Source organism: Chionomys nivalis, chromosome 26 (genome assembly GCF_950005125.1).
Source record: "Chionomys nivalis chromosome 26, mChiNiv1.1, whole genome shotgun sequence".
Lineage (NCBI taxonomy): Eukaryota > Metazoa > Chordata > Mammalia > Rodentia > Cricetidae > Chionomys > Chionomys nivalis.
In genome coordinates, this window is record NC_080111.1 from 7,535,785 (window position 1) to 7,550,093 (window position 14,309).

Below are 14,309 nucleotides of genomic sequence, written 5' to 3' on the forward strand. Positions count from 1 at the left end.
ACCTCTCTAGTTCCCTGCCTGGGTGCTGCATCTCATATCCACGCAATTAGCCAGCGACCACTTGCTACAAAACTCACGCAAACTGGAGAAGCTATTAGCACAGACACATGCAACAGACCAGCACTGCAAACGGTTTATACTTACTGCATTCTGGTGCAGGGGAGGGGACAGACACAAAATGCAGTCAGTTCCTAATTATCAACAGACTTTCAGTAGTAAGCACTTTGTCGGTTACTCATTGGGCTAACTGGTACCTGCACCAGGGTCCGCATAGCTAAGCGGTAGAAAACTTGAGCTGAAGACACAGCCAACCTAAGGGAGCATCTCTAAACTTGGATGTTGTATCTCAACTGTGTTTCTGCTACAGAGGGGGCTCTTCAGGATGAAAGGGGCCCCACTGAAATGCTCACATGTCATAAAACTTTCCCGAAAGCCCTAGCGCTGAGTCCAGGGCTGCCTGATTCAGTGTAGCATCTGTGTAAAGAAAATCTACGTGTAGACCCAAGGTCTACGTCTACCCAGAGTCGGGGACAAAGGCATTTGGGAAAAAAAAATCAAATGGCAAGACCCTTCAAGGTCCAGAAGGACCTCCCGTCCGTGACCCGCTTCTGTGTGCTGTGTGGGCTCACGCTGAACTAGCTCCTCCTTCAAAACCAGTTAAGATGGCATGGAGACAATATCCAGCTAGAGACTGTCTAAGAACAAAAGCTGAACTCTCCAGCCTTATTCTAAATGACAAAAGTCACCCTCCCAAGCTCCCCCACCCCCCTACAAAACCGGAAGACCCAACCATCAGTGCAGAAATGAATGTATTCCCCCACATTGAAATAAACATCTACTGCTATTATATTCTACATACTTCAAAACACATCATGGCCAGAGCAATAATTACTGCCCAAACTGGAGGACGATAAGACACATATATTGTGGTCTAAGTTTAAGCTGTTGACACTGCTCAAATTTTGGAAGAAACAGAACTTCTTGGAAAGAAGTAAAACTAACTTCGAAAATTGTAAGTAAAAGCCTATAGGGAAGGAAGATAGGAAAGAGGGAGGGGAGACGAGAGGGAGAAAGGGAGACGGGAAGGGAAGGCCTGGTGGCAAAGTAATTCTCATATGAATTACTAATTCTAACACACGTCTCCATTTCTACAGGTTAAAATAACGCAAGGTTTTCCAATGTGGGTCTCCCTCCCCTTTATACAATGTCCAAAGCAAGTCTAGAAATCATCATAGAACCTGAACGTCCCCAGCAAGCATCTATCTGATACTCTTCTGCACGGTGAGCAGCCAGCACCCCACGCGCCAGTCTCACGAATCAAGCCTCCAGGGAAGGAGCTGCCTCCATGACTTACCCCCTCCCTAGTCTTCTTTACTGCTGTGCCCACACTGACTCAGAAAATCTGAGGATAAAGTTGAAACACTCGGGAACGCGTTCAAACAAGTGCTTTCAGGTTTTTAGTGAATGATCTCCTGCCAGGGAAGCTCGAACATCCTCTACCCTGAACAGACAGCTGTGGGGACACGGTACTGGACGGTACCGGGGTTCGTGCTACTTTATAGTGTGCCCCAACCACACACGGGGACGGCCAGCACCCACTGTTTATAGCAGCAGAACAAACTAATGCTTTCAACCCCAGGGCTTCTTAAAATATCTTCTAGACTCTGAGCTGAGCAGACTGTGCTCCCACCACGAGTCAGAGCTACTTTTTTATTTTGATTTTTCGAGACAGGGTTTCTCTGTAGCTTTGGTGCCTGTCCTGGAACTAGCTCTTGTAGACCAGGCTGGCCTCAAACTCCCAGAGATCCACCTGCCTCTGCCTCCCAAGTGCTGGGATTAAAGGCGTGCGCCACCACCGCCCGGCTCAGAGCTACTTTCTACCTCAGGTACCAACCATGACTGATTTCGAAAGAAGGGTCCAGAAATACTGGCCTATTTACATTCTCCTTTGCAAGAGAAGCAGCTAAGGATACCTTACAAGTTGAACTCTTTACAAAATCCAAATATTAAAATTAAGAAGTAAATACAAGGGACAACTCCATATCCCACGAATTAAGGACAGGAGATGGTGCATATCGCAGGAAACCAGACAGTTCCAACAACCGTGAGTTTTTGCAACAAAAAGTGCCGCTAATTCTACAATACACACCGTCAGTGTTTTCTACAGGTCTGCTCTTCCATCTGAGGCCAAACGTTTGGCATCTGGATGTAATGTATGAGATGGGGTTTCATATTTCTATATAATGAAGGCACAGCAAATGAAATGGCTCACTGGTGGATAAAGCCATAGCATCCGCGCATCTTAGAGACCCGGGACGGAGACAACACTGCTGTGAACGCGTCCTTGCGATGACATCCTTGTCGGGGGGCCTCTGGCAGGTCCCGAGTGTCACACCATTTTCACAGAAGAGGGTAACAGACTTAGCCACGATCAGTTTTTAAAGCCACCACTCCAAGAAATAGGCTCTAAAGCAGTAACTAATTTTTCAAAGTAAACATCAGGAGAAAAAAATTCCTCAAAATGTATAAGAAAAACACTTAGCATGAGCTATTCACCCTTCTAAACATTTACAAAACTGAGTAACTAACATCTTTTTTTTATAGGTAAGTATCAAACATGGTAAACTTTAAGAAAAACAATGCTATTTTTAGTTTCTTAAATATTTTTAACTAAACTGTGATTTTTAAAAATTAGTATGTTGGTTTTTTGTTTGGTTGGGTTTTTTTTGTTTTTTTTTTTTTTTGTTTTTTTTTGAGACAGGGTTTCTCCGTGTCACAGCCCTAGCTCTCCTGGAACTTGCTTTTGTAGACCAGGCTGGCCTCGAATTACCAGAGATTCCCATTTCTGTGAGTTCGAGGCCAGCCTGGTCTACAAGGGCTAGTTCCAGGATAGCCAAGGCTGTGATACAGAGAAACCCTGTCTTGAGAAAAACAAAACAAAGAAACAAAAGGTGGCCATTGAATTAGCAGCCAGCCTTCTGCCTGAATGGGAGCATTTCAGCCACACAGGATGTGAATTACCAGCCCATGATGCCTCCATGTCCAAGGGACTGTTAATGTTTAATTAAGTTTCCCAGTAAACTAACCGCCAGTTTTAATAACTTCCTATCAGATAAGCCCTAAGGAAAGTTTCATATTGCCCAACTTACTTTTGAATGCAATATAATATTTAAAGTAATAGCGCTTATTCCCGCCCCCCTTTTTGTGTAAGGCATTTATTTCGATCGTCTTCCTTCATACCCTCCTCCCTGGTCAGCCCACTTAGTCCTTAACGGACAAATTATAAAAATGTCTCAGAAATCCAAGATCAAATTCTCAGATAAAACAAAGGCCAAACTTAACTGTGCAGGGCATCCAGACACATTTTCTTCCTCTGGACAGAGGGTTTCCTGTGCTACCAGGGTGTAGGGCTACAGTGTTTTCCTCTGCGCACCATAGTTCAGTCTTCCACCTTTCTTTATCCTGTTTCATTGATCTGTTTTCCAAACGGACATCAGACCACACGCAGCCCGCAAGGCAGACAGGTTCGCCCTCCAGCCCTAACTGCTTCGTGGGCAGATCCAAGCACCACCATCCCAAAGTTTAATGCTCCCGTTTCCTCTCCATTCAGGGAGGAACCAAAGAGACAAAGGGATTCTGCCTGCTCAGCTGAAAAGCGCTTCTGTGCAAGGGACCGCGGAGCCACCGAGGTAGAATCGGACAGTTCAGGAAACGTCCTGGGCCTGTACTGTCCACTTTCTTACATTTTTAACAAAAAGGTTTGTTTATTCACTTTATGCATGAGTACTCTATCGGCATGCCTGACTTTATGCCAGATGGAGAATCAGATCCCAGGAGAGATGGTTGGGAGCCACCGTGTGGTTGCTGGGAACTGAACTCAGGACCTCTGGGAGAACCAGAGCCATCTCTCTCCAGCCCCTTCCTGTCTACTTTCAAAGTGAAACTCACAGTGTGCTCAGAGCAGAGCCTATTTCCTGTGGTCAATCTTGACAGAACCAGGCAGCGTTATATTTATACTCTGTTATTTTTACACCTGGGTGGAGATTACAGAAACACCCATTTTCACTGATACGGAGTCAGTGTGACTCCTCCTACTTTGGGTTGCGGTACTGTTCAATTCTTAATTAGCTGGGCTTTCTGTGGTCAATACAGGCATTTCCATGTTATCATATTGCCGAGAATCCAGGAAAGCAAAGGTTACTACTACCTGGGATAGGTATGTGAATAATTTACTGAAAGAACATTAAAAAGGAGCCATTAGGATTTTGAATAAAACGTAGATAAAAGTATCTAAAATTATGCAGGCATGTTTTTATTCCGAATGCCTCCAAATGAATGTTCATAAATTAAAACCAATTCTTAAAATCAACATGGCTGGAGATTAAACTGAGATGTGTTGAAGGGAAATAGAGCCATTAATCACAATGCACAAGTCTTTTTTTTTTTTTTTCTTCTAGTGGTTGCTGGGAATTGAACTCATGACCTTTGGAAGAGCAGGCAATGCTCTTAACCACTGAGCCATCTCTCCAGCCCCCAATGCACAAGTCTTACTTCTCTCAAGGAACTAAGACTGGGAATGAAAGACAGCACGACACATCTATAATCCTAGCAGCTGGAAGATGGAGGCAGGCAGAACTCTGTCATTCAGCCCAGCCTGGTCTACAGAGTCAGATGGGGCCAGCCAGGGATAAAACTCGGGTTACCAGTTCTTGGCAGCAAGCAGCTGGGCCATCTTGGCGGCCTGTTGTTCAAACCCATCCACCCTCTCTACATCTATTAACTAAAGGGCTCTTTTATATAAAGGTCTGATATAAAAAACTGTACATATCGCTGTCTTAGTAATCGTAAGAGGATTTCTGCTTTTTTTTTTTTTGAGTTGATTATGTTGAATCTTTAAAAAGCATCTATTTCATGGAGAAGAAAGTAAACTCAGTGACTGTCTATGGCTGTGATGGTCAGTTTGCATGGTCAACGTTACCCCAGTGTAGATTCCCCTGATGTGAGAAAGAGTCAATAACAGATTGTTTACATTAGGTTGCCCTGTAGTAAGGGAGGGAGTGCCTGCCCACTGTGGGTGGCGGCGCCACTCCCTAGGCAGGGTATCATGATTATGGTAATTGAGGTGGGCGGGCCTATCTGTCCACTGTGGGTGGTGCCATTCCCTAAGTGAACTATTTCAGGGAAAGGAAGCCGGGCACCAGCCCGTGGATGTACTGACCAGCTGCCCCAGCTCCTACTGCCTTGACTGCCTCATGGCGATGGGCTATAACCTAGAATTGTGACGCCAATAAACCTTTTCTTTTCAAGTGGCTATCGTCAGGATATTTTATCATAGCAACAGGAAGAGAAAGTAGGAGAGTGGCCATTTAACAATTTGCTTGATTTGCACAAAGCAGAAAGTTCTGTTTAAAGAGTGCACTGACGGCATTAGCTCCAGGAGTGGCAGGCAGCTTCAGTTCACACTGACGGTTGTGTCTACAGAGTGTTTGGGCTCAACCTTAACTGCACACTGGCGTCACCAGGGAGCTGTGGAAACACTACTGCCGGGTCTTAGGCTGGCGAGTCTGATACGATTGTTCGTACAATCTGGACGTAGGAATTCCTGAAAGTGCCCAGCTGGTTCCACTGTGTAGCTAAGCCTGAGATGTTCTGAAGCAGAACCTTCCCAAGAAGAGCATTTAGAGAGACAGTGTGCGCATCTTCATAACTAGAATGCTGAAACGATGCTGTGCTGGCTGACTTGAGGCTGGAAGGCCAGGACAGCAGGAAGGTGTGGAGAAAACCCGAAATAAAGGATTGCTGGAAGAGACGACATCCAGGACCAAGTTGAAGGAGTAGGTGCCTAGAGCAAGCACACTCTAAAAAAGGAGTCCAATCCAGTTTCCTGACTTCCTAAGAGGGTGTGTCTCTCTTCACCAGTAACTGACTTCCAAGACCTTAAGCCAGATTGTAAATCCCGAGCAGACAGGGAAATCTCTGCCGTGTTTGCCTGTAGTACACGGATCACATCAGGCAGTCAATAAAGAAACAACGACTTGCCGGGCGGTGGTGGCGCACGCCTTTAATCCCAGCACTTGGGAGGCAGAGGCAGGAGGATCTCTGTGAGTTCGAGACCAGCCTGGTCTACAAGAGCTAGTTCCAGGACAGGCTCCAAAACCACAGAGAAACCCTGTCTCAAAAAACCAAAAAAAAAAAAAAAAAAAAAAAAAAGAAACAACGACTGTTTTATATGGCTTGTGGGGTGTACTGTTTCCGTTGAGAGCTGCTAGGGCTAGTTTTCTAAAGCCAATTACATCTTAGGACATCCTAGAGGAAAAAGCTATCTGCATGTCTCAATATAACCCCATTATCCTCTCAAAATAGTTTCCGTTGGGCATGGTGGTGTATGCCTGTAAATCCTACCACATGGAAGACAGAGGCAGGAGGATTGCCAGGAGTTCAAGTCTATTGTCAACCTGTAGCAAATTTCAGGCCATCCAAAGGTTTTGTGTGGCATGACACTAAGAGCCTAGCTTATGAGCAAAAAAATGGTTCTCTGGCAAAATCAACGTGAAACCACAGTCTTTATTTTTAGGAGCATCATTAACTATATTTTTTCTTTAAATTTTCCATTAATATCTACGTTTAGCACTCAGCCAATTCAAGAAACTATTTAAGTTTCGATCAAGGCTATACCAGTTAAGAGGTCCCTTCCCTTACCAATGGCAAAGAATGACTTTGACATCTGCCTGTTTAGTGGCAATAATCTGAGATCGTGCTAAGAAAAATTTCACTACAGTGATTTCTGACACATACAAGAATTCTCCCAAAGCACAAACTTCCTGTTCTTTCATCAAGAGACCCGCAGCTTCCTTTGCTGATTGAGCCTAGGAGGCACCAGCAAACCAGGAACTGTGTTAATTGCTGAGCATTCCAGACGAGGGCAGGGCCAGCTCCTACTCCTCCATCTAGGAAGGATCCCAGAATGTTCAGAAACTGGGAACGATGGTAAAATCAGGGAAACTGGAGGCCTGTTAACATTTGGGCTTTTTCAATTTCCAAATATTGGGAAACCCTTGAGTTTGGGGAGGAAAGTATGGAATTGACCTTGGTCTTAACCCTAATAAGAAAGAGGAGCAATAAAGAAAATATCAGGAAGCCAGGGACTTGGTCCTGCGTTGGCTGTTTAGTTACCTGACCTTCAGGACTTTACTTCCTCATCTGTGAAATGGGAATAACAGCAACACCTATGTAGTAGTTACAACAGTGTTTGAATTCAGTCAGTCCTTGATCAGTTCCTACAAATAGTCCTTAGGGACAAAATCAGACTGAGGGAGAAGGTATCACTCTAGACAAGACTACTAACAGAATTCCCGAGGGCTGTCTGGGTCAGTGCACAAAGAATGCCTGGCTGCCTTTCTTGCCATTCTATGTTCTTAATTTTTTTGGAGGACGTACATTCTTTGGGAGGTTATTCTAGGCAGGGATTGGTTCATTAACATGCAGAACTCATTACTGTGGGTGAGAATTCAAGGAGGAGACAGCGCGGGGGAGTGGGGGGGACATCTCCTTAAACCAGACTAGAATAGTACTCCAAACCTGCCGCTAAAAGCCAAACAGAGGAATTCTATATGGATGTGTAACGTTTAACCACATCATCTGGGGCAGGCAAGTGCCTTCGAGCTTCTTCTGCCGTGGCATTTACTGCTTCAGATCACAGCAGGGCGTGGCCCGGATGAGACTGAAGGAGACCTCGAATCCTGACTCTGACCCCTGAGACTCAGGGGACGCTGCCACGGAAGTGGCAGGCTTCCCCATTTCCACGGTTTTGGATGCTTCATGTCTCAAACAACCTATAAATGGCTGGATGGCCACAGACCTCAGTGCCCACGTAACGCAGCAGACACATCGCTGAGTAGAAATCTCAAAATTGACGAGAGAGCATGTGTGTGCACGCACACACCCCTGTGACTAAACGTACAGAGCTTACCTGCAGATTCAAAGTATAGTTATTTATATAGTTATATATATATATATAGTTATTTACATATTGCCCATACAATATGACTTTATTTCTAATTGTTCTACTTTAATAACAGCACTATTTTTTTTTTTTAAAAAAAAATCTTACCTCAAATATTTCAAAGCCATAAATATCCAGAACACCCATGACCTTCTTTCTCACTTTGGTTTGTGCCTTTGAAAACATTTCAAGTTATCAAGTTAATACAGTCATAATATAATACCGGGAAAAACCCAAAAGCACAGATTTACGCATTCGTTTTGAATTAGAACAATGATTCGGTTGCGCCATTAAAGCTTAGGTAAGAGAACTGGTGTGGGATCGTCCAGAAACTCAGCAATGATGGCGCAGTCGCCAAAGGCTGCAGCGACTCTGGCCAGCAAAGCTTCCATGCTCACCTTGTCCAGTGCCCTCCCCCCCTCTAGTGAAAAACGGTTAGCCCCTAAGAGAGAAGCCATCTCTGTTCAGTGTGCTGTGTGCGAGTGTTCAGAAAGCTGCTGGCTGCTCTGCCAAGACCGGCAGACCAGCCTGGTCAGTAGTGAGAAGCCGGAGCACGCAGCCGAGAAGGGAAACAAAACCCTGGCAAATCCCAACTTATGCAAGATGGAGTCATCTTAAGGAATCAGCTTTGAAAGTGGCGATCAACTACTCGGTTGTAAAACTCGGCTTCTTTAAGTTAATGTTGACACTGTGAATACCACTTCTATATTACGACTGGTGTCTTCCAGAGATTCGGTACCTTGATGCTCTCGTTGATGCGATTTACCAACCATGAAAACAGCCTGCTGTAGAGGTTTTTAGCCAGGGCATCGCGGGCATAGTAAGCCTATTAAAGAAAGAAAAGAATCATTTAACACTAGCACGAACAACTGCCACAATGTTTAATTTCTATAAAATAACGAAAATACTTTTAAAATATTTAGGCTATTTATTTCAAATTTCTCTCTGGGGCAATTTTTATTATACAGTGAGTGAGGATTGAGCTGTAAGAGAATCAGGCAGACCTTTCATCATGTCGTCATTTCTGAATTCCAGGAAATGAATTCCAAATATCACAGACGGTTTCCCCCAGTTTTACACAACAAAGGAAAACCGGGCGTGCACAACAAGAATAGGAAAATAAACGCTTGTGGAAGAGATGCATTACACAGTTGTTCTAGAAGAACTGCTGTGGAATTAAGGAACTAAACACAACTGCGCTGTGTGAAAGGAATTGAATAATCTGTGTCCTTAAAATACAGCAACCACCCCCCAACACACAAAGGAAAGAAAATAAAACAGCTCATACTAAAGCAATCAATTAACTTTTTTTTTTTTTAACTTTCAGCTGAAACCCAATTCTTTAACCGAAGAGACAGAGAAGGAAATCCGGCTGGACAATGGTGGTTCGCACCTTTAATCCCAGCACCTTTAATCTCAGGGGCGGAGGCAGGTAGATAGCCTGGTTCGAGGCCAGCCTGGTCTACAGAGTAAATTCTAGCACAGCCAGGACTGTTCTACAGAGAAACCCTTCTTGAAAAACAAACAAACAAACGAAACAACAAAAAGAGGAAAGAGAAAGGATAACTGATGGAATACTTGGGAAAAGAATTTAGAATATTTCAGAAGATGAGAAGTAGAGAAAGAAGGACGCTGTAGAGAGATATAAAGTTCCTAAAAACTGGGGCCAGTGAGTCGGCTCAGGAGAGAAAGCCCTCCGCCCCACCAGGCCCACCAGCCTGTGTTTAATCCCTTGTGTCTCAGACAGCGTGGAAAGCAGGAATGGGGAATAAACCTAAAAGTTGGAGAGAGAAGGAAGGAGGGCAGGGAGAAGGAACGAGATAGGAAGGGGAAGGAGGGAAGAAAACAGGAGAAGAGAAGGAAGAAAGGGGAGGGGAGAGAAGGGAAGAAGAGAGAAGGGGAGAGAAAGGAAGGAGGGGGAGGGAAGGGAAGAAAGGAAAAAAGGAGAGAGCCTGTGGTCGTGTGAGATTCTACAGTAGAAATCTATGTCGCTAAAACAAAGTATGCAGCCACAAGAGAACTGAGATGTGCGTCTCCCATGTCTAACAGCCTTCTGTGGGGTTTCCACTGCCCTGAAACAGGTGATTGAAGTGTGGGGTGCTTGCACACAGTTGTGTTAGAACTTCTGAGGTATCCAGTTCTAGAACTAGTATCTGTTACTGTCATTTCTTCATCCCTTTCCTCTTCTCCAAGTCATCTCCAAATACCTCTCACGTACCAAACATCCTTCCTATCTTAAAGTCACCCAGCGGCCCACCCTCGTGATAGGCAGCGGGAACTGGGTGACGATATCCTCCTGAGCGCTGTTTTATGGCTGTGAAGATAAAGTTACAGCCAGTAATTCTCTTCTTCGCAGCTTTCAAACAAATGCTCTATTTCGGAAGTCACAAATTCAAATGCTTTTAGACCGTGACAGAAATGTACAGGAAGTGGGGAGGGGGGAATCTGGAGGGCTGGAGGATGGATTCTAGATGAAGGCACGCAAACCCTCCAATTTAAAAAAACAGTTGAAAGCCAAACTATCCAGTGCTCAAGTTAAGTCTGCTTCTGACGCTGAGCCTGGTGCCGTGGACTGCTACTCTTGCTATGCGACACCCAAGAAATGGAATCAAACCACGTGCTCTACACGCCAGAGACCTAAAAGCAGAGAGGGCAGGGACACCGGCCCCCATCTAAGGATCGCTACTGTGCTGTATGGGAAGGAGGGGCACACCAAGGGTGATGATTCACTGCCTCAGATACCAAACATACAGGGAAAACGGTCTGCTTTTCCAGTCTGCTTGATGCCCAGGGAGGAAGAGCCCTGGTGCCATTTACTTCTGAGAGGCTGGTATCAAGCATGGCCTAGGATGGGAAGTGCTAAGTAGGTGAGGTGGGGGGGATACAGATGGCGAGGCAGCTGCAGAGCAGCAGAGATCACCTAGGTCACCACAATGACCTCACTCAGTACAGAAAAGGAAGAGGTCAGGAGATATGGGGGTTTAGGAGCCTATTTCACCAGGCAAATCTCTCTGGATAGAGAACAGTCACATGAACCCCACAGACGGGCAGAAGCAATGAGCAATGGCATATGGATGATGGACAAGCAAGAGGAAAGACAAAGACACCAAGGAAAAATAAACTCGGGTCTGGTGGTGGTGGCGCAAGCCCTTAACCTCAGCACTCGAAGCTGAGGCAGGCAGATCTCTGTGAGTTCAAGGCCAGCCTGGTCCACAAGAGCTACTTCCAGGGCAGCTAGGGCTACACAGAGAAACCCTGCCTCGAAAAACCACAAACAAAACAGTCAGATAAGTCACATCAGTGGAGTCGGATTACAGAGGGCCTGAGTCTAAGAAGGGCATCATGGTAGACACTGGACAGCCAACAAGAGGAAGTGGGTCTGGCTTCTGGAGCAGATGAATAAAAGCAAGAAGAAAACACCAGAAAAGCAGATCCCAAGTCCACGTATTTCCATGGCCTCCGAAACACAGGCCTTCCGTGGCCTCACTTCATAGAACAACTCTAGCTGCTAACCTAGTTGGATGGCCTCTCAAATGTGACCCTGCGCCAGGCAGTGTGCCTTTGCTTGTATCAGAATCCCAACATCTTCGTTCTACACCAGACCGCAGGACCCGCCTCTTGGGAGGTATAGACAGACAGAAGGATCCTAAGACAAGCCACCCAGGTAACTATGACGAGTGTCCAAGTCTGAGCCCCCACTGCGCGCATTCTCTGGGCCCAACTTGACCTTCCCAGGCATGTTGGAGTCCTGACTAAACTGGAGCCAGGCTGGTGGACGGACATTCTTTTTCAGGTAAATCCTATCTGTCCACAGAGCTCTTCCTAGTCTTGGTTTCTCCAATACGGGTCTGTGGGGGCGCGTGCTCTGCACATTTTCTCAGTGAAGTCAGTTCTCCCTGACTGAGGAGTCAGCTGACTCCGAGAGATTTGAAGGCGGAAGCCATCATTTACAGGAACGAGAACGAGCTGGGTGAGTCCTACTCTTGGCCTCCCAGCGGCTGGCAGCTAGGTGTAAGGAAGAGAGACCAGAAGACGCGATGGTGTGTAAGGGAAGCAGACCCAAGTGAGAAGCCCTGAGTTGGCCATTTGATTACAGCCCAGATCAGCAATGACAGGGAGAAAAATGTCAAACTCAACAAACCAAACAGTTCACACCACGAGGGTCTCCAGACACCACCTGAATGTGCTTAGGTTGCACATGCATTGCACACGCATCTGCAGAAGCAACTCAGATTCGGGTCTTAGGAAGAGTCCAGTGGCATAGTGGGAGTAAAACATATAAGACAGAGAGTCTGCTTGGACTATCTGGGCTTCTCCCGTCTACCTATTTCTTCTCCGACCGCATTAAATCAATTGCCCTTCACTCTTCTTCCACCAGGCATTAAACCGTCAGCAATTCCATAGCCTCGAGTTCAAAGCAGGTCCAGAAAGGTCCCATGCCCCGGCTCCAATGCAACCATCTGGATCTGGATTGGCGAGTGCCCAGCCTACTGCCCTTCTTCTCTGTTCCCCTAAACTCTGCTCTTCACAGCCAGTCAGAGGGACCCTTTGGGACACGAGGAGGATCATAGATCGTACCCATCTCTGCAGGACGCTCTCTCTGCGCGGTTCCCAGCTCACTTTCAATCAGAACAACCTTCCTTCCTGTCCCTACGAACATCGATCTTCCTCATCCCGTTCTACTCTCTCTCTGTCATTGTACTTAGCAACTGCTTCTTGATACATTACTTACGGCATTTACTGACCATTAGCCGATTCCCCAATACCCTCCCTTAATTCTCAGCTCGCTAAGGATGGGAACCCTAATCTGTTTAATTTTCCTTAGTGTTGCCAATGCCTAGAACACTATGTGGAACATAGCCTGACCGTGAGGTAACTAACTGTCTGCAAAATCACACATCCCATAAAAGTACCACCACGTAAGGAACCTTTTCCTCCGCATGTTACAATTCACCCACCTGAGCCACGTTCAAGGTGGTCGAAACTTTCTCCTGCTTTGCTTCGACGGTGCGGAAACTAAAGGCTCTTTCTAGAACCAACTGATCGATGCTGGTCAGTTCGCAGATTTCTTTTAACTCTGTTGGGGGGGGGCAGAAGAAGACAGGCACAAACAGTGAGGTACCCGTGGTCACTATCAAGCCCTCGGCTGTTCTTTCTACATCACACTCGGCACGTAAACAGGTACAAACTAGAGAAGGGCAAACGTCACTGCCACGGGGTTTCAGTTTAGTTTCGCTAGTAAGTTCTTTCAAACTGATGGGAAGCCCAAGGTTGGCTTTCTAGACTAAAGACTGGGCAGCAGTTCAAAGCAAGAGCCCCGAGTCAAGCGGCTGCCCCACTGACTGACCATTTTTATCTTTGATTTTGCTCTCATCCAAGCCATTCACTCGCGACTCAGGCTTGAACTCGATGTTCCCCAGCTTCAGGACGGCGGCCACGACCTCCAGGACTGACTCGGTTTCGTGGTCCGTGAAGCCCACGATCTGCATGGCGTTCTGAAGGAGAGAGAGGGGCACCTGTTTTCCTTCTACAGCTCTGTGCCTGTGGCTGTTTGCTTGTTTTCAACAAATAACGAAATCTAATGAATACTGCTACTACAGATTTACTTCTAGGGTTTAAAAAAATAAAAAAATTAAAACAGAAAACAATTATCGTGCTCCGTGGTTCCAGACTGTGACTTCAGGGCCTTCCAGGCACCAGGCACCCTTAATGGCAGAGTTGTGTACACAAGAGGAGGCTGGGAGTTAAGCCTCAGCCCCTCCCCCCCATTTCAAATCAACCAGCTGGTTTCCATACATGTCATCTTTTTTTTTTCCCCACACAGGGATTCTGCTTCTAGAAATAAAACCAAACACAATGTTTCTACGGCCTTCAACAACAGAAACAGCCCTTGCTTATTTCACAGATAAGAAGAACCCTGGAGGGTGCCAGGGACACTCACTCATTCACAAATGTGCACTGAGTGCCAGGCCATGTGCCAGGCAGAGTGGTTACAGAGCTGGCCTTGGATGCAAGTCTTAAACAAAAATCATGCCCGGACTATGGCTTCTATATGCGGGTGTGTATACAGTTCTACAAATGCTTTCGTCCTGACACCAGCTGGTACCACTCTCCTCCGTACGTGTGGCGCTAGTTTATACAGCCGTGAGAGTTATGGACACTTTGTGTTATGGAAATCTCCAAACGTATACACAAGTAGCAAGAACGAGGAAAACACCCCGCATCCCCTCCATTCTGACTCAACATTAACGGGTGCCCATCTGGCTTCGTCTGTCCCAGCCCCGCTCCTCCCCGCAGCTCCAGCTGT

The 14,309-nt window shown here is 46.1% G+C and overlaps 1 protein-coding gene across 5 annotated transcripts in view; it reads right to left on the reverse strand.

The window, feature by feature from the left end:
- The window catches only part of Myo1b (myosin IB), a 149,445-nt gene that overhangs the window by 34,296 nt on the left and 100,840 nt on the right, over positions 1-14,309 (reverse strand). For all 5 annotated transcript variants that reach the window (XM_057758574.1, XM_057758573.1, XM_057758572.1 and 2 more), the window contains exons 10-13: positions 13,350-13,497; positions 12,961-13,079; positions 8,742-8,828; positions 8,111-8,176 (exon numbers count right to left, since the gene is read on the reverse strand). In XM_057758574.1, coding sequence (XP_057614557.1) covers positions 8,111-8,176; positions 8,742-8,828; positions 12,961-13,079; positions 13,350-13,497 — 420 coding nt within the window. The remainder of the gene's footprint in view (positions 1-8,110; positions 8,177-8,741; positions 8,829-12,960; positions 13,080-13,349; positions 13,498-14,309) is intronic.